This window comes from Esox lucius, chromosome 11, assembly GCF_011004845.1.
Source record: "Esox lucius isolate fEsoLuc1 chromosome 11, fEsoLuc1.pri, whole genome shotgun sequence".
Lineage (NCBI taxonomy): Eukaryota > Metazoa > Chordata > Actinopteri > Esociformes > Esocidae > Esox > Esox lucius.
Genome location: NC_047579.1, coordinates 31,410,472 through 31,431,218, shown reverse-complemented (window position 1 = coordinate 31,431,218; position 20,747 = coordinate 31,410,472). Strand labels below are relative to the sequence as shown.

At 38.4% G+C, this 20,747-nt stretch overlaps 1 protein-coding gene across 1 annotated transcript; it reads right to left on the bottom strand.

The window, feature by feature from the left end:
* Positions 1-1,424: 1,424 nt before the first annotated feature.
* Positions 1,425-20,670, bottom strand: LOC105009811. Its single transcript, XM_034295133.1, has 15 exons — positions 20,652-20,670; positions 20,370-20,489; positions 18,975-19,271; positions 17,206-17,526; positions 16,578-16,898; positions 15,724-16,117; positions 10,470-10,882; positions 10,090-10,377; positions 9,663-9,974; positions 9,230-9,511; positions 8,616-8,942; positions 7,927-8,247; positions 2,444-2,731; positions 2,176-2,327; positions 1,425-1,723 (listed from the first exon to the last, which is right to left on the bottom strand). The coding sequence occupies exons 1-15, from the start codon at positions 20,668-20,670 to the stop codon at positions 1,715-1,717; spliced, it is 3,864 nt and encodes a 1,287-aa protein (XP_034151024.1). The 3' UTR covers positions 1,425-1,714.
* Positions 20,671-20,747: the final 77 nt, after the last annotated feature.

The following is a 20,747-nucleotide window of genomic DNA, read 5'->3' as shown; positions in this document are numbered from 1 at the left end:
TTGGCTGTTTACCAAAATGTATTCAAGTTACAGTAAAATAATGAACATGGGTTTAAAGTGCAGTCTAAGCTTTAATTTGAGGGCATTCACATTCAAATTGGAGGAAGGATTTAGGAAAAACAGCTTAATATGAACTGTGATGCAGCAGTGCCTTCCAGACACAGTGGGGGTATTTCAGAAAGTTGAAACCACAACTCTGAGTTGACTGACTCTGAGCTGTCAAACTCAGAATTGACGGTTTCAGAACAGGTGGTAACAATAAGTTCAGTCAACTCTGAGTTAAGTTAACCCTGAGTAAACCATGTGCACGAGGAGATAAAAAGCCATCATCAATGGAATGCAGATTCACTAACAGAGACCCCTCCCCACCCCTCGCCAATCACTGTGGCATACTCTTGTAAGTAAGCTTGTTCATGGAACATGACATCATCCATAGCAACGGGGTCAAGCCCGCCCTTGCTCTTAGCTTAAGACCTCTCCCCATTCCTTAGTAAAAGTTGGTCTCACCTATATAAGAATAAACTCTTCTAGGAACTGTGGTTTGGGAGTCCTCCTAGTGGAAGATAAAATGTTTTGTGAAATCAGACCCTGGTCCTCAGATCTGTCCTTTACCCTGATCTTGTACGTGTCTGTTTACACTGATTATGGTTACGATGTGTCTCAAAAAGTTGGTCAAAATTTGAATCTGGACAAGTACAGCAGCCAGTATAAACAGGGCTGGTAACTCTGGTAGGCAGGTACTTTCAGGTCCCATCCAGTACACAACCAACCCTGACTTCAGTATCCAGCGGGAAATAGTGCTTCTCACACAGGGGTCCTTAGCATACCAGGTGTGAAAGGCCCTCTACTGTAGGACAAAATCCAGAGAGGAATTTCTATGAATCTGGTCAATTACTATACAAACGTTTATTAAATACAATTAATTGTTTTATATAACAAGGTCATTTGAATTGATTTCACTGCTAAAGGTTTTATGGCATAGGTCATGTTAATGTATATACTTGATCTAAACTGAATTGGATAGAGAGATTCTTAGTTTTTCTGACCTCAAATATGGAATGAGTTTCAATGCACTTTAAAGATAATGATGCCCTTAGTTGATTTTAGAAGATTGCTGACACTTTCCTCTTTCCTGGAATTGTGTCTATTTTCTGTGATTGTGTTGTGCTTAATAAATAATTAATATTCGTGCATGGGTCTGCTTTTTTTGGTTTAAATGAATGTATAATTGACATCTGTTTTGTGGTTTACTTTTAGAGTTTATGTGAATGGGATGGGAGGTTATGTTGGTTTAAAAGTATTGTCACCTACCCAAGTAATTGCTGCAAATAAGGATATGTTATCAGTCAACTCATCTGGTAAAATAAATATAATGAATAAATATTGTTTTTATACATACAAGAGGACAAAGGACAAAGTAAATACTTAGAAGTATTTTTTTAATAATCAAATAATGTTTCAAATGAACAACAATTGGTGTCTAAACCTACATACTTTGACATTGATGGTATTATGTGCATAAACTATAATGGTTAAAAAAAATAATCATTGTTTGAATATTTATTATTGGTAAATATTGGTAAATATGTATTTACCAAAGGTAAGAGCAAGTATTATAAAGCAAACCACCATCTGTTTTTCTGGATTAAAGAACAGGTTTGTAAGGAAGTGTTTTGCAGTTTGGATTCATCAGATCGAACTCATCCGGATGTCATCATTGTGCCTGAAAGAGAATAGAGGTGAATAAGTGAGCCTATGTTCAGGTAAACCTTTGGATGCTTGTTTCACATTGAAAGTTCTTAACAAGATATGTGAAAGTAAGAGTGCTGAGACAAATCAAATGTGAACATGAAGATAATCTAAATACTCTCTGTATGGAATCCCCCAAGAAACACAATGATAGGGCAACCAACAAGGATGAATACAAAAGTTTATAAATGTGTCACTGCCATCAAAACAAAAAATACACTTCACCCCCAAATGGCTCAAACATCATTAATGCTTTAGAGTCAGGCAGTAAAATCCTCTGGGTCTTGCATGGCTTACTATAGCATGGTGCATACAAAGGCAGGATTGTGAGTCCATTACCTGAAGCCTCACATACAAGTAAGTTGCTTTACAGAAAAGCACCTGCAAAATCTAATACAATTAGTTACTGTATATTGTCATCCTCACCTTTGCCAGAGTGATTGTGACGCTGTAGAGTAGGGAAATGAGAAAGAGAATGATGAAGATACAGGCCATATTCCAGTTCTCCTCTGCAGTGTCAGCCAGGATGGGGTTGTTCTTGTTCTCGTCAAAGAACACAACCTCTTTATGATTCTCTACTGTTAAGGTAAGAGAACACATTTAGTTGTTTACATGTACAGGCTTACCAGGATTGCTGAGGCAAAATCCAGAATCAGACATGCAACAGTCATGTGACATTGTTCCTGATGTGCACCTGATGTGAATATGTTTACGGTCAGGTTCTGAGTTGAGTGGGTCACCCTGCAGGTGTAAACACTTCCCACTTGCCAGTCCTGGTTTGTCAGTCTCAGGGTGCTCCAGACACTGTACTTTCCCCCTGGGGACCAGTACGGAGTGCTTGTGTTATGGTCCGACAGCTCTGTGGAGTCATCCAGCAGCCAGGTGATGTTGATTGCAGAAGGGCTAAAGCCAAAAACTAGGCAGACTAGCTCATTGCTACCTTGGAGCAGGGTTGCTGTTGGCCGGGAGGGAATCACCGAGGCTGGGGAGAGATAATGAGAGAGTGGATGTGGGATAGAGGGATCTGATGTACAGTATGAGGGTTGGCAGTTTATTGAACGCAGTACCAAAAATCCAGGGATATCAATGATTCAATGTTGGCCTTAGCAGAATTATATGAAAGTGACATTTCTGAGTAAAGCATTTGAACTACGTAATGGAAAATCCAATGACTGAAAGGTGTGGCTCTGAATGGAAGTGGCTTCTTGCAAATTAGAGTCTATGAACGAGATAACGGGGTTGGAAGAAAAAAGATGGAGAGAAAGTGAGTGAGGATGCTACAGAACATGACAGGAACTAGGATAAGTGTTACTGATTTGGGAAACCATGATACATGCGAGATGATGGGACCTTATTATGAAGGATGTAAGTACTCAGAGACCTGAAAATCCATGTATGACTGCCTTAGTATCTGAGCACAGAAGAAAACATTTGTATTATGGGTTGTAATCTAACTCTCAGGATCTGTCTCTGTCTCACGAATATTGATTACTATTTATTCTACGTTTTTATATTGGTCACTGTTTTGGTGCATAAAATCCAACTTGGGCACCTCCATAAAATGACTCATTACTGCCAAACATGGGTTGGCTCAACCATCACCATTACAGTTTGTAAATAGCTTTGTATTTATTTAGGGAAATACAGACTTTGCCTAATATCAGTAATGACAACAATTGCTCTATGAATATCCATATAATGGTAATTTGTTTTTGACTAAAAACTATAACATTTGCAGGTCTCTTCAGGTACTGAGGCAATGTAGTAGGCCTGTTCTAAACGTCATGCAATTAACTCTGTAGTTCTGCCCTGTGTAGAATTAATGTGGGTTTGTTGCCAACTTATGACCATCCATCTTCCTCTTGATCAAATTACAGAGGTTTTCAATGGGGTTCAGGTCTGGAGATTGGACTGGCCATGACAGGGTCTTGATCTGGTGGTCCTCCATCCACACCTTGATTGACCTGGCAGTGTGGCATGGAGCATTGTTCTGCTGGAAAGAACAATTCTCAGAGTTGGGAAACATTGTCAGAGCAGAAGGAAGCAGGTGTTCTTCCAGGATAGCCTTGTACTTGGCTTGATTCATGTGTCCTTCAGTAAGACATATCTGCCCGATTCCAGCCTTGCTGAAGCATCCCCAGATCATTACAGATCTTCCACCAAATTCCACAGTGGGTGCGAGACACTGTGCTTGTAGGCCTCTCCAGGTCTCTGTCTAACCATTAGACGACCAGGTGTTGGGCAAATCTGAAAATTTGATTTGTCAGAGAAGATGACCTTACTCCATTCCTCTACAGTCCAATCCTTATGGTCAATCAATCAATCAAAATGTATTTATAAAGCGCTTTTTACAACAGCAGTTGTCACAAAGTGCTTTACAGAGACACCCGGCCTTAAACCCCAAGGAGCAAACAACAGCAGTGTTGAATTTCAGTGGCTAGGAAAAACTCCCTAAGAAGGTCGAATTTTAGGAAGAAACCTAGAGAGGACCCAGGCTCAGAGGGGTGACCAGTCCTCTTCTGGCTGTGCCGGGTGAGATATTAAGAGTCCAATTGGAATAATAAATAAATTTCTCTTCGCTAAATCCAGAGTATATTCGATTTTAGACTAGGTCAGAAGTATGACCAGGTGGACAAGGACAGGAACAGCAACGGTCCCCCCAAACCAGGTAATCCGCAGGTGTGGACCAGGACCTCATCCCCTTCTAAAATTTAAAATTGGAGGAAACTGAGAAAAGTTAGTAGTACATCCCTCATGTCCCCCAGCACAATAATATAGCAGCGTAACACCTTGGAAACTGAGACGGGGGGGTCCGGTGACACTGTGGCCCTACCCGGGGGAGGCCCCGGACAGGGCCCAACAGGCAGGAAATCAATCCAACCACATTGCCAGGCATCAACCAAAGGGACACCCACCAACCGCAACCCCCCTGAATGAGGGCCGAGTATTGCTAGCAGCGTACAGCCCAACTGCACAAGTGCACAATAGAGAGTCAACAACAAGCCAGTGACTCTTCCCCCGAAGGGCATTGGAGGGAGGGCATCCCAGTGGCGACGAGAGCCCACCTGGCAAGACAGCAAGGGTGGACAGTATCAAGCCTACTGGTCACCTTCACGCCCCCGGGCCAGGCTACACCTAATTATAAACCGTGCTGTAGAGATGAGTTTTTAGTAGACACTTGAAAGTTTGCACTGAGTTTGCATTTCTAACCTTAATTGGCAGATAATTCCACAGGAGTGGAGCTCTATGAGAAAAGGCCCTGTCGCCAACTGTTTGTTTAGAAATTCTAGGTACAATTAAAAGGCCTGCATCTTGCGATCTAAGGTTACGTGTAGGTATGTATGGCTGGATCATTTCAGCAAGGTAAGTAGGAGCAAGTCCATGTATTGATTTATAGGTTAAGAGTAAAACCTTAAAATCAGCCCTTACCCTAACAGGCAGCCAATGTAAGGCATGGTCTTTTGCAAACTTCAGCTTGGCTTTTCTTTGCTTCTCAATGATGAAGGGCTTTTTTTCTAGCTTTGCACGACTTCAGCCCTGCCCCTAGGAGCCTGTTTTGAACCGTTCTCACCGTGCACTTCACCCCAGCTGCTATTTGCCATTCTTTTTGTAGGTCACTTGATATCATCCTACGGTTGTTGAGTGACATTCGAATGAGTTGACGGTCATCTTGGTCAGTGGAAAGTCGTTTTCGCCCTCTGCCAGCCTGTAGCTTTGTTGTCCCCAATGTCTGTTGCTTGACCTTGTTCTTATGAACCGCCGTGTTTGAAATTTTCAGGATGGAAGCAACCTGACGCTTATTGTAACCCTCTGCTAGTAAAGCCAGAATTTAACCCTTCTTTTCTTCACTCAAAGCTTTTCTTTTCAACCCTTTTGTCATGCTGAATAGTAAAAAAAAAATCAAATGACCTTTAAAGTACTACTTGCACTGTTTTTGCCATCCAGATGGTCCTATTGCAACACGATAGTCGTGACCACAGAAGTGGTTTTACCTCATGAAATTAGATTTGGTTCAGGTAATCACCTAATCAGTAACTCATTAAGTAAAATGATGTGTGCTTGTGTTGGAGTTTAACAGACACTGGAATGGAATGGCTGCCATACATGTAGAGATGCCGATTTAAGGAAAATTAGGATTGGTCTCTAACATTTTTTCTAGAGCTGTAAATATGCTTTTCAATGTTGAAATTATATGAATGTACCCGAAAAACACAGTGCGTCAGTCATTGGCAAGCACATCCTTTTATCAATTACTGACCTGCCAGTTCTTCCTCGGAAGTATAGCTTTATATTGTATTTACATTTTTCAGACAATATGTTTGAGATACAAGCTACACCGGTTATCTTTACTTTGGCCACTATGGTTAGATTGTGGTCACAGTTTATTTTTATAGTCAATGTTTGTATTTCCTTAAAACATCATCACTTTTTTTTCTATTAGATGTTTGTATTTCCTTAAAAAATCATTACTATTTTTTCTATTGGACATTTTGGGTCCTCCATTAATATCTGTAAGAGGTATTATGAAGGATTGTATATCAATGTAATCAGTACACTCGCAGCTACAATGAAAACAAAAAAACAGACTTCTGGGACACTATTTAGAAAATTTATGTTTTGGAAATGTTCTACGGAGAACATTTCTGCAATATGGTATGACAAATTCTTTGTTTCAATGCATTTCTCTGATACCCCCATGCCTTTACTATCATATTACAGTGTTTTATGCTGAAACAAATGAATACAATTAATAAAACAATGTAAAAAATATGGGTTCCTTCAAAAAGGTTGGGTTCCACACCCGTGATATGGAACCCTTTTTCATAGATTTTCATATAATTTTACTAGAGTTTTTTATGTGTAAACAAAGGGCCACTAGATGGCAGCAGAGGACAAGTAACGCAGTTTGTATTTACAGTTGTTCTCAAAAGTTTGCATACCCTTGGAGAATTGGTAATATGTGTACCATTTGTAAAGAAAACATGAGTGAGCAGGTTAAAACACATGTCCTCTATTTCTTATGGGATTCACTGTAGGTCATAACAGAATGACACAATCATAAAACAAAACATGGCAACAAAGAACAGAGTGTACTGACTCCTGTTCAAATGTCCTGTTCAGTCTGCATACCGTTAGTTCTTAGTACTGTGTATTGCCCCTTTTAGCATCAATGAAAGCGTGCAGACTTTTCTAATAGTTGTCTATGAAGCCCCAAATTCTTGCAGGTGGTATAACTCCACATTTTTTCCAAAAACCATAGTAAGTTGACAGAAGGACATTTTTATATAATATTTATAATACAAATGTCAAATGTTCTAAAACGTTTTGGATGAAAACAAAGCGCTATCTTGCATAAACGGAACGAAAACTATGTTGGTAATCGCCATTATTGACCAGTGGCTATGGTGTGCACCATGATGGTTTTCATCTCCATGGAAATGACCCCTATGCCTTCCCATCATTCCTACGTCGTCGAGGTCATGTTTCCAAGTGTTATGACTTGGCAGAAACCGCCGTTTGTGATTGGGCAACAAGGATTCGACCTATAAGCAAAGAATGAGTTGGAATCCTCATTTCATGCCGCTCGTGTTGGTGGCCAGTTTTGGTGCAGGTCTATTTTAGCCTCACGCAGGCTGTGATCCCCGTAGGAACACAAACTATACATGGATTGCTTTGTTAAAATGTCTAGATATTATCAAAAGAAAACCATACGATTCTAGTGATTACTGTTCTGGATATTTATAGAAATGTATGCTATGCGCTCAGTCAGCGGTGGTCAGTTTTAGTGCAACTCTACTTTTGCCTCACTCAGGCCATAATCCCCATAGGAACACAAACTATGTACAGATTGCGTTGTTAGAATCCCTAGATATATGCTAAAGAAATCGTATGACTCTAGCGATTTACCGTTCTGGATATTTGTAGAAATGTCCCCTATGCCCAATTTACGCCGGACTAGGACTACATGTTTGCTTTTAAATGTTTAAATGTTTATATTTTTTGCTTTTATTATTGATTTACATTTATCATGTGTTGAACATTTATCAAATGGTGAACTCGAATGTATTCGGAAAGTGACACATTGTTGCTTCAGCTCCGTATTCTGGCATAACGGGTCACCAGAACATGTTCATAGAAGTCTCATTCAAGGCACTTTTTAAGTAACAGTTCACTTACCAAAAACCTGGTCTATGGTGCGTTCGATAGGTGTGTCGGATGACTCGTGCCTGACAACACAGGAGTAATTGGAGTTCTGATACGACTCGGCCTTGGGAACAACGAGTCTGCTGTTCATGTAGTAGGTGCTGCTCCCTGCATACTGGACTGAAGGGCCATTGGAGTAGCGAGATGAAGGTAAGTCACTGCCGTCATGCTTCCATTTCACTATTACATCAGAGGGGAAGAATCCAGAGACTAAGCACAGCAATGTCACATTTTCTGACTCCAATAGATCAGATTCTGATGGTCTCAGTAGCTTTATAGAGGGTGGCTTTGGATCTAGAGGACACAAAAAAGGAAAAGGCACAATGTCATTTTCAAACTTTTTGGGACTGACTTCAAAAATAATGGTTTACATATATACCACTGGTAAAAGGTTTTACAGAGCCCCGTTTTTATTTATTTTTATTGAAATGTAAGCAGTTAAGTCCAGTGTATAACCTGAAATGGTACAAAGGTAAGCAGTAAACTGCCAGAGGTTATCTCTATTTGTTGAGTACATTAGCACATTAAACTGTGTGAACTTAAATAGAACTGAAAAACTGAGGTTTGAACGCTAGTGTATACACATATTTGTGTTGGAAATATACTGTGTTACATGGTAATATACAGCATTTCTATGCCAAATGAGTGTTAACTTAACCTACCAGGGCCTTTCGTGATATTCACATCCTGGGTTTGGTCGGAGCAGCGGTGCCTCACCTCACATGACACAGTTGTGTTTGCTTGCCAAGTCGTTGCAGACACGTTAAACACCACCTTTAAACTCTGTGTCCCATTTGGATGGTTGATGGGTTCCTGTGTGACCCTTTTTGGAAGAGACTCATTCTCACCCACCTTACAGCTGACAGAAAACTCCCCAAGGTTGGGACCCAACAGTATGCAGGTAACAGTCCCATGTCCACCTGTCTTTAGCTCCTGAAGAGCTGGTCCCTGTAAGTAAACCCCCACTTTCTGAGATGATTTTGGAGTCACTAAGAAGAAAACAGAAAGTTTGAGGTGAAGTTCAGGTACTTTTATACAAAAGCGTCTTTACATTACTGAATGATGGTGTAACATTGGCCTATACCTTTTGTCATGGGTATTACTACAGTATATAGGGCCAGTTTCGCTTACACAGATTAAGCCTAGTCTAAGACAAAAAAGTCAGTCAATGAACAACTCAATTGAATAAGCTATATTTGCTTTGTCTTAGACTCGGCTTAATGTTTGTCCGCAAAACTGGCCCTATATTTTATAAAGCCCTGCATAATAGAATTACCTGCACAGATATCAATGTACTTTCTGATGGTGTTCATGTTGTCGATGACTTCACAGGTGAAATTCTTCCCATCGTTCCACTCCTGCTGTTGTATAGTGATGAAACTGGTTACTGCCACACGTCCGTCTTCTCCTATCCTAATGTCATTAACAGGTGCAGATATCTGTACAGACTCAGAGAGCCATTTGATCTGAGGGTTGAAGCCCAATCCCGAACACACAAGTCTCTGGGTCTTTGAGTCTGACCTATTGGGGACTAGATAGAGCTCCATGGATGGGTCTTCTGGAAGTAACACAAACATCATTCAAGTTCAGTCATTTGGAGTGCTCAATAACAATTTATTCTTTCAAACAGCAGTAGAATCACACTTTCACCCTGGTAGGTCTAAAGTTACTGCCCCAATGTAAAAAAAAGACCAAAGAAGTTCACAAACCAAAAAAACTTCCTGTGGAGTTGGATTCCCAGCTGTGTAAGAACCCTTGGTTCACTTTACAGGTGAAAGTCATATTTTTCTGCCATTGTAATTTTGGGACGGAGAAGAGCCTAGTGATGGAATAGAGGTCTTTGGAGGCAGGCAGATCGACATATTGTTCTTTAGAGATATTGACCCCATTGGCCTGAAAGGTGACATAGAAATCACTGGAAGAAAGATTTGTGATGACACACTCCAGTAGAGCACTGTCCCTTGTCAGTAGGTCTGGGAGAGACCTCCTGATCATCACTGATGGCTTGTTCAGTGTAGCTCCTGAATAACACACACACACACACACACCATGGCATTATAAAAATAATATGTGGTGGGTCTGTTTAATGCTTTTTGTATTTTTGTATACATATGATGATCACAGCTGCAGTCAAACCTTTAAGTTGGCTGGTTTTCTCTTTGGCGGTGAAGCAGGGATGTTCTACTCTACAAGTAATGTTGTTTAGGGTTTTCCAGTGGTCTGAGGAAAGGGTCAGGTTGCTGATGATGGTCTCATTCGATTTTTCCACTTTGGACTTCTCGTTTAGGATATTTCCATTCAAAAACCAGGATATTTTGACATTTTCAAATGGACATTGGACCTGACATGAAACGTACACTTCCCCCTTCGTCATTACTGCCCTAAGTCTGGGGATCTCCAGGTTGATGGATGGAATAGACGAAACTGTGAAGAAAACAGAATGTTACTATACTTGATTTTCACACATCACCATACATACCCACTGGCCTAGGTGTGGTGTATTCACTGAAACCCACCTGAGCAAATCTTGATGGTCTCATTGTATGATTGTTCATTGTTCGTAGCCTTGCATGTGACTTCTGAACCTTCAGTCCATTGATTCATCACCATCTGGCTGCTCAGGGTGAATGTTTTTTCACCTACTGTGTTCTGCTCCTTTATTTGGACACTCTGGATAGTGGAAGATTTGCCGTCCACCAGCCATTCCACACTTAGATTGTCAGGGTAGAATTCTCTCAGAGTGCAGTGGAATCCCACCTTTGATTTACCCTCCCAGAAATGGTGCAGGTCGATTTTTGGAGGAGTGACCCGCAGCACTGAAGTGGATATTACATTAAGGGAGAAAATGTAGTGCAAAGATGAATCATTGGGAATTTTTATGATTTGGTAGATTAACAAGATTATAAGTAAACAAAAGTCAGATTGTAAACTTTAAAATTATACTTGCCTTTTCTCTGCTGTTTAAAGAAACCCAATACAAGCCAGGTTGGTGGTGATTGTATTGACTTTTAACATACTCTAGATAGTGCTATAGCGAAACTGAGTAGCTGCCTATCTGCCTGGGTCCTAGGAGCTTGTTGTGATAATGGTCAGATATTGAATTGGAGGGTTTTGACACACAGGTGTTAGAGCAGGATAGGCCTCAGTGAACAGGTTATGCAACAGACGGAAGCATGTTGTAACACCCAGATCCCCAAAAAGCGTTTGAAAAACAGAAGTGAAACGTAGCATTGAGCAATCATGTGTATCAAAAGCCAGGTGTTAGGTCTGGTTGTGCTGAAGAAAAACGGCTATCATGTAATTTCTTACTACTTGTTGTTTCATTGTCCTTCCCTTGACAACCCATCAAGCTATTTCGGAATAGTTTGCATGCCAATTGTAACAAGGCCCACTGATTCCAGATGTGTTAATGCAAAATACAATATGCAAACAGCATTCGGCAAAGACAATTTAGATTATTTACTGTAGATGCATCAACACGTCACAACCACCAATCAATTAAATGTTTTCCTAGGAACACTAATGAAACCATAATTAAGAAACATGTTTATTCAATACATAATTCAATATAATACACCTTGTAAAACATCCAAGTCCAAGGCACTACATTCTTTGAGTGCAAAGTTAAGATACATTTTACATAGATCATTTAGTATTATGATTTGAAATTGTCGAACCTATGTGCCTTTCCCAAAAGAATAATGGTAAATTATTTTATATGACAATGAAAGTGCCTTTATTGTTATAAAAGCAGATTCTAGTTTTTTTTATTAATGTAGATTAATTATGTTCTGCTTTGTGTATTTTGTATCCAAAAGTTGGGAAAACTTTAATAATTTTTCTTTTGTTTGGGGGAAAAGTATTCTGTTTTATCACAGCATACTGCCTTAGCTTTAACATCATAGATTATTCTGTGGGTGTCCTTGAGCAAAGCCAAAACCACCTGCTTGGTGCACAGGCTCTATTGAATATAAAACCCATTTTTATTAGCTCTTACTGACAGTTTTTAAGGAGTTTAAAATTGTAAGTGCACCTGATGAGGGTGATTTTGAGTTAACTACTTGTCTTTGCATTTGGTTGATAGCATAGCTTGTGGGCGTCATACAGCAAAACTAAACTGATTCGAATGGAGTTGATCATAAGTTTTGAGCTCCAAACATTTGGTGATAGCAATTGTCCATGTGACAAGACAACCACCACTGATGACACTGGTCTAATTATGCCATATCTAAGGCTCTGTGTCCACGTGAAAAATGGTGACAATGAACAAGAGGAACAGTAAAAGAAGTACGAATGCACTGTATTTCACTGCAGTTTACGTTTTATTTATCTAATTAATGTAAAAGGGTACAATGAAATATTTACATTATTCAGTTAAAAGCAACATTAACAGACAAGAAATAAAACAGTTACAATATATTAATTGATACACTTAAAGTATGAAAACAAATACTGCAAATACTTCAAACACTGTATCACCGTTTCTTCATTTCACCTGAAATTACAAGATGTAATTAATTGTATTTATATTAAATGAATTGTTATCATTACTTAATTAAAAATATATCCTGGTAATTATACATACACCAGGTATGCCTGCATTACCGTTCAAAAGTTTGGGGCCACTTAGAAATGTCTTTGTTTTTGAATGAATTGTCCATTAAAATAATTTCAATTTCATTTTATTTCTGTCTGTGTTCTTTTGACCATCTTAATCTTTTCTTTTTATTGGCCAGTCTGAAATGTCTTTTACTTTGCAATTCTGCCTAGAAGGCCTGCATCCCAGAGTCACCTTTTCACTGCTCAGTTGTGCGCTGGGGCCTCCCACTTCTCATTCTATTCTGGTTAGAGCCAGTATGCACAGTTTCTCACATGTAATAGCCTTACTTTCTCAGAACAAGAATAGACTGATGAGTTTCAAAAGACAGTTCTTTGATCATTTTGAGCCTGTAATCGAACCCACAAAAGCTAATGCTGAGGATACTGAACTAGTCTAAAGTTTTATTGCTGATTTAATTAGCACAACAGTTTTCAGTGGTGCTACCATAATCGCAAAAGGGTTTTGTAATGATCAATTAGCCTTTTAAAATAATAAACTTGGATTAGCGAACACAACGTGCCATTAAAACACAGGACTGATCGTTGCTGATAATGGGCCTCTGTATGCCTATGTAGATATTTAATTGAAAATCAGCCATTTCCAGCTACAATAGTCATTGCACTGTATTTCAGATCAATTTGATGTCATTTTAATGGATAAAAAAGTTGCTTTTCTTTCAAAAACAAGGACATTTCTAAGTGAACCTAAACTTTTCAAGTATATATAATATAAAAATATAATACATTTTCCATAACATTGTACTACAGTATCTTCACAAGTATGCCTTGATCAAATTTGTTAATTTTTGTACTGTAGGGTTTCCCACTTTTCAATGAATTGTGTTGTCATTCAACCACACAGATTGGAACCTTTAGAAACAATATGGCTTTTTGTCACAGTTCTATCCCAACATTCCCAACAAGGCTTTACCTTGATAGCAGTGGCTCCAACACCATACAGCAGAGTGATGAGGAACAGTATGATGAAGGTAAGCGCAGTTTTTTCCATGCTGTCCTCGATATCGTTTTGGCTGGTGCATTGACAGTCAGTCACCACACTACCCACTGTATCTGGATATAAGATTGGTGTCACTAGGCAGTCAAGACGGTCAATTTTAAACTTTATCATCCTATAACCCAGACCAAACTTTGTATGGAACTGCTCCCTGTCTTTGATATCAGTCACACTGTAATTGTGCTTTACAGTGGTGCTCATAAGTTTGCATTCCCTGGCAGAAATTGGGGAACTGATTTTGAAAACATGATTGATAATGACATTTTATAAAATTTTATTGAAGGATATTTATCATATGAAGCCATTCATTATCACATAGTTGTTTGGCTCCTTTCTAAATCATAATACTAACCGAAATCACCCAAATGGCCCTGAATGGTAAACTATTGAAGTATATCAATAGTTTACATACCCTTGAATATTTGGCCTTGTTTCAGGCACACAAGGTGACACACACAGGTGCCAATACATTTTTTTTATAAAGATGGAAAAGGATATAAAATGATGTCTGAAGCTTTGCAAATGCCAGTCAGTTCCGTTCAATAAGAAGTGGAAAGTTCAGGGATCTCTTGATACTAAGCCAAGTTCAGGTAGACCAATAAAGATTTCAGCCAAAACTGCCAGAAGAATTGTTTGGGATACAAAGAAAAACCCACAGGTAACCTCAGGAGAAATATAGGCTGTTCTGGAAAAAGATAGTGTGATTGTTTCAAGGAGCACAATACGACGATACTTGAAAAAGAATGAGCTGCATGGTCGAGTTGCCAGAAAGAAGCCTTTACTGCGTCAATGCCGCAACAAAGCCCGGTTACAATACGCCCAACAACACCTTGACATGCCTCAGCTTCTGGCACATTGTAATTTGGAGTGACGAGACCAAAATAGAGCTTTATGGTCACAACCGTAAGTGATGTTTTGGGGGTGTGTGAGCTCTAAAGGCACGGGGAGTCTTGTGAAAATTGATGGCAAGTTGAATGCAGCATGTTATCAGAAAATAATGGCAGACAATTTGCATTCTTCTGCACGAAAGCTGCGCATGGGACCCTCTTGCACTTTCCAGCACAACAATGACCCTAAGCACAAGGCCAGGTTGACTCTCCAGTGGTTACGGCAGAAAAAGACGGCCAAAGACTTTGCATGACCTGGAGGCATTTTGCCGAGGCGAAATGAGTAGCTATACCACTTGCAAGAATTCGGGGGCCTCATATACAACAATTACAAAAGACTGTACGCTGTCATTGATGCTAAAGGGGGCAATACACAGTATTAAGAACTAAGGGTATGCAGACTTTGCAGATTTTTTTCTCTTTGTTGCCATGTTCTGTTTTATGATTGTGCCATTCTGTTATAACCTAGAGTTGAATGTAGGTACAGAAAAAGATGCAGTGGTCTCTTAATTTTTTCCGGAGCTCTATATTATCAATTCTCCAAGGGTATGCAAACTTTTAAGCACAACTGTAGATAATGTGCATTGTCCAATGTTTCTATTTGAGTTTTATATATATATATATATAACTATATTAGAAATTAAAGCATGCTGCATAATCTAAATATCTGAAACATCAGTGCATGAAGCAGTAAAGGTGACCCGGACTTGCATTGGGGATCAACAGGACATTGAATTGAGTCTTGGGATAGGTTACTTGCTATGAACAAATAGTGGACAAATCTTAGGAATCTACAAACCCATCTTTGTTGACTAAATCAGAATTTTAACTGATGAGGCCTAGTAGAGGGAACAGAAGCACACAAAGCCAAACAAAAAGACAAAACACAGGCAGCTCTGTGGTTAATGTTAGCACTACACTTCATTTCATGAATATGCCTGGAAGACAATTATTGAATGTGCATGAATGAGACTTATTGTGTATAAAGATACAGCTTAAGAAAGTTGTATGGGCATAATTTTGTAAGTGTCACTGTTTCAACATAAGAAAAATAATGAAGCTCTAACTACCTTTATTGGACAAAAGGGAGGTGAAGCCACATACATGAGTAGGAATGCACAGGACATACATACAGGACAGGATTTTTGATTAAATGTTTTTTATTTTTATTTTTATTCTGCACATAAAAGACATACATCTCATGTCACAAACACAAACAACCATTGATGTAACACATAGCAACACAACATGTAGCAAAATAATCTCTACTAGGGCTTGCAGCATGGGACATTCAAGCTAAGATTGACAAGGTTGGGTTCGTTTGAGGTTCTGTCAACGGTTCTGACCACCATTTTTGTGGTTTTCGGAATGGTTTCATGGTATACAGCACAGCTGTAAAACACACCATCCACCTTCCAATCATCCATGCTCATTGTGAGCTGACTATAGATAGAGTAGTAGGTCTTTCCTGTTTCAATAGTACTAGAGCTAATGTGTTTGTACTTTTGTGAATCCATTTGGACTAGTTCATCGTCAACAAGCCACGCAACTAAAACCTCTTTGGGGTAGAAATCTTTGACGTAGCAAGTCAGAGTCACCATATTACGTCTAACATCTTCTGCAGGAGACAGCAGAAACACAGCTGGATGCTTTTGTTCTTCCCCTATGAAGCACAAAAGGACAGTAATGCAATGCGTCAAAACTTGGTTACATTTCACTTCAAAAGCTTTGTAGCCGCTTGTGCTGATTGTGATGTGTTGTTTTTACAGTTTCGTGTAATGAAGTTACAGTATTTAAGTAGGCCTGAGGAGCGTTCTGCAGTTTTCACTGTTTTAAATGTGAGCTGCAAATGTGCATTTTATTTTTCATACATAATATCTAATCAAAACCACTACGTCCAAGCTCTTCAACTTGGTTCAAGAGAGACAAAACTGGTTTGTATTTATGAATGAAAACAGTACTTAGATACAAAAGAATCAGATACAAAATTGAAGCATTTCGGCCGTCTAGGACTGGAGTTGAATATTCCTAGTTTTAAAGCAAAATCATTACGCAAGCATGTCAATTCTATAACATTTAACTTGTGATATATTAATAGTAGGACTTAAAAATTGATGACTCACCATTATTCCTCTGGTATGTTTTCTGCTCTGAACCTAGATGATCTTTGTGCTCCACACTACAGATGAACGGTGTCCCCTTATTCCACTCATTTTTAGTTATTGTAATCTGGGCAGAGACTGTAAAAGTGTTCTTAAGGTGTTCACCCCTGTCCTCATAGATTACAGACTTATCTTCTTTCATCCATTTGATGCTGGTGAACCCTTTTTCCTTTGCTTTGACCTCACACGTAATGGGAAACACTTCCTCCAAGAAGATGTTCTCTGAAGTTGGCTCATTGAAATTGAATTCCAAGTCATATACGACACACCCATCACCCTTTTCTGTTTTGAGAGGTCACAGGTTAAAAACATTTGGAATGTAATGCATCATACCTCTTTATCAGCAATAAAATAACAATATGCATTCATAATATTTAAGTATTATTGTAATATCTATGTATGTGGACTCTTTCATGACCAATAACATTGATTTAGCAAAATGTAAACAAGCTATTTTAGGCTATGCCAAACTAAGCCTGTATTAAACTTCGCCAAGTGTTGTCCCTGTGTTATACCTAAAACTCAAATGGTTTAGATCCCAAAAGTATTATAGCAATTAAATGGGAATGTTTTAATTGAGATCACCCACCATACTTCACAGTCTTGGTCTGCGTCCCAGTTATGTGTTCAAACTGGCAGGTGTACTCTGAAAGATCCGTCCAATCTGATTCGTTGACTTTTAAGAAACTGGTTGCACTGTACAAGGTGGTTCCCTGTCCCTTTTGTTCATCCTGACAGAAGTCCGTGACTTCCTCGATTATTGGCTTATTGTTTTTCAGCCAAGTAATCTTATATTCTTTGGGTGAAAAGCCACTTGCTAAGCAGGCGAAGGAAGCTGTTTGATTGTCTCTCATCTCCTCCTTTGAAGGGGTCATTACATAAAGAGATGGGGAGATGGGTGGAGGCGGAACTGAAAAACAAACATACACATATGTATGCAGAAGCTGAAAAAAGCCGACATATACATTAAAACAGGCATATGCAGAGGCAGACAGGGGAACATGTTAGGCTGAAAGGGAGTGTTCAAATGGCTTCTTTGTGTACTGATGGTGTCAAAGCAGGACACGTACCAAAATCTCAATGAACAATGTTCCTTCCAATTTTTAAACCAACAAATTATGTAACTTGTTTGGCATTCATTTGTAATATGTGTCTATATTTGTAAAGTATTGCAGAAGTGGAAATGGACACGGCAATTCTCAAAGCTGTGTCCATGAAGTGACTTGAATTTTGTCACTTGCTCATGGAGTAATTTCTGCCACGTCTGAAATTTGTATTGAAAATATCAAGCTTTTAACATTATTATGCAGGCAGAAGAAAGCTAATAAAGCTCAACACTTTATGCGGGGTAAACATGGCCACTCCAATCCATATCTCAACCATATCTCTTAAATCACATCCAGACATAACACCACAACATGACTTAACACCAGAACCGGACTTAACACCACAACCTGACTTAACACCAGAACCGGACTTAACACCACAACCGGACTAAACACCACAACCAGACATCCAGATTGTTTTCCAAATGGTGGTTGTGACATACTGTTCCTGTGAGCAAAGATCAGTTGGTTATGTTTTTATCGTATGTTTAAATAATACTTGTTTTTAGACATTTCTTTTAGTCTTGTAACAGGTACTGTAAAATATTAATATTGTACTGTAATGTATATAAGTATAGGAGTAAAACTATATGGCTAGAACAGAGAAGGAGTAAAAAATGACGAGAAGCAGAGACCCTTGGCTCACTTTTATCTAATTAGACCCCTCACCAAATGGATACCCAATACAAACATAACAACGAATATTTGTCAATGTTAATTTGCTTGAGTCATCCATTTTAATACATTTACACCATCTTGGTCTTTACATTCAGAGGGAAAGTTAATCTGAAGTAGTCTCTGGAGATGTGTTGAATGGCCAGAAAACAAATATGACAAATGATATAGGTTAGCCAAACAACGGTGATAAAAAACTTTATATTTATAATATAGGCTTTATATAATTACTCCTGTTGAAATGACAACTTATCCACCATTCTTCAAGCTTTATACAAGCAGTATTTATTCGTTTTTATGCCCTTGAATGCACAATATACTTTGTTTATACCAGTAATGCATTTTAGTAGTTAATTGTAATTTTGATTACGTGAAGATTCAAACCAACTAATCAAGTTATCACCAATGATATTTCTGTTAAGAAATTCTAATTATTTTCAGAACCATCGTCAAATTTTAATCTTTGGGTTTATTATTCTGCAATGTGTAGATGAAAATGAAAGACATACATTTCTTATAGCAAATAACTAATTATTATTTTTGGTTAATTTATAATTCATAAATACAGTTGTCTTACCTGGTTTCCGAATTGTCACTTCCTTGTTACCAGCTGAATGTTCCACAGCACATACGAAATCCTTCGTATCCCAGTCCGCTTTCTTTATGCTAAGCTGACTAACTCCCATGTACATTCCATTGCTCTGGACTGAGGGGTATTGGATGTAATCAGTCAGGGCAGTCTCGGTGGAGTCTTTCCATTTAAAGGTGATGGAAGGCGGCGTGAAGCCAGTGGCCATACAACCCAGAGTCAGCATATTTCTGGTCCCGGAACCACATTGTGCCAAAGGGAACAACGTCGGGGCAGTTGCTGTGGCTGTTGGAAAAAGTAATGAGTTACAAAAAGTCCAATTCCAAGCAAAGTTGACAACCAGTCGGCATCATCAAAGGAAGTTTAAATCAACCAATATTAACCACATATTTCAAATCAGCAGTTCTAAATGTCAATCAACAGTTAATTTAGTATTAATTTGACTGGCAAGGCCTAATATATTATGATTTAATTCCAGACTTGATATAAGATAATGTGAAATCAAAATACATGCATAGGTAACAGCGAGATTAATGTTTTATGAAAAACAGCAATACAATATAAACTCTTAGGTTGGACTGTAGGCTGTATTTTTTAATTGAATATACTTATTTTGATAAATTTACTATTTACGCTATCAGTAAATCCAATCTGAACAAATCCTTCATTGAACAACATTTTATGACCTGATTAAATTGTTACTATTGGACCCTGGACCATGTAGTAGAAAACACCATATTATATATATTTTTTTATGTGACCAGACATGTATTCTTTTACATATGCAGCCACATGCACCAAATTATTTAATTAACTTTAATAAAGTGGTGGTAGAAAACACATTCCAGTCTATTTCTAATTCCTATTCTCGGTTTGAAAGTACAAAAAGAAAACAGCATTTTTTTTGGCACACTTTCTATATTTTACATGCTGGCTATTTTATGTTTTACCAAACCTTTGTCACACTTTAAATTTAATAGGCTGTATTATAGGAATGTAGTATTCCATTCCAAAAAAGCTACATGATAACTCAAAAGCAGAAAAATATGAACAATTTCGACATGTATTTTGGAGACTTCTAAAATGTATAATTGACTTACCTGATGAAACGGTAACCAATGTGCCTTTTCCCCAGTAGTCAAAAGCCCAGTCACAGTGCAAACAACTAATACAGGCTATGCACAAAAACTTGTAGCAATATATATTTTAAATTGTTTCTTTTGTCACACCAATGTCTCTCTTGTTTTTTCTCCAGATTCTGAATGACTTTGTTATAATATGCTCATTCCGTTATTAAATATTGAGAACGTTGAAAAACTTTGATACATCTATTTCATCCTTTGAATATCACAAACCCATTATATAAAATAATAAATTTCTTACCTGATGAAACGGTAACCATTGTGCCTTTTCCCCAGTAGTCAAAAGCATTGTCACAGTATAAACAACCAATACAGGCTATGCACAAAAACCTGTAGCAATTTTTTTCACTTTTTCTTTTGTCTCACCAATGACTCTTTTTGTTTCAGATTATGATTTACTTTGTTATAATATGCTAATTCCGTTATCAATCATAATAATCAGAATGTTGAAAAACTTCTATAAATCTATTTAACATTTTGAATACCACTAACCCATTCTATGAAATCAGAATCAATTTCTTACCTGACGAAACGGTAACCATTGTGCCTTTTCCCCAGTAGTCAAAAGCAGCGTCACAGTGCAAACAACTTATACAGGCTATGCACAAAAACTACCGCA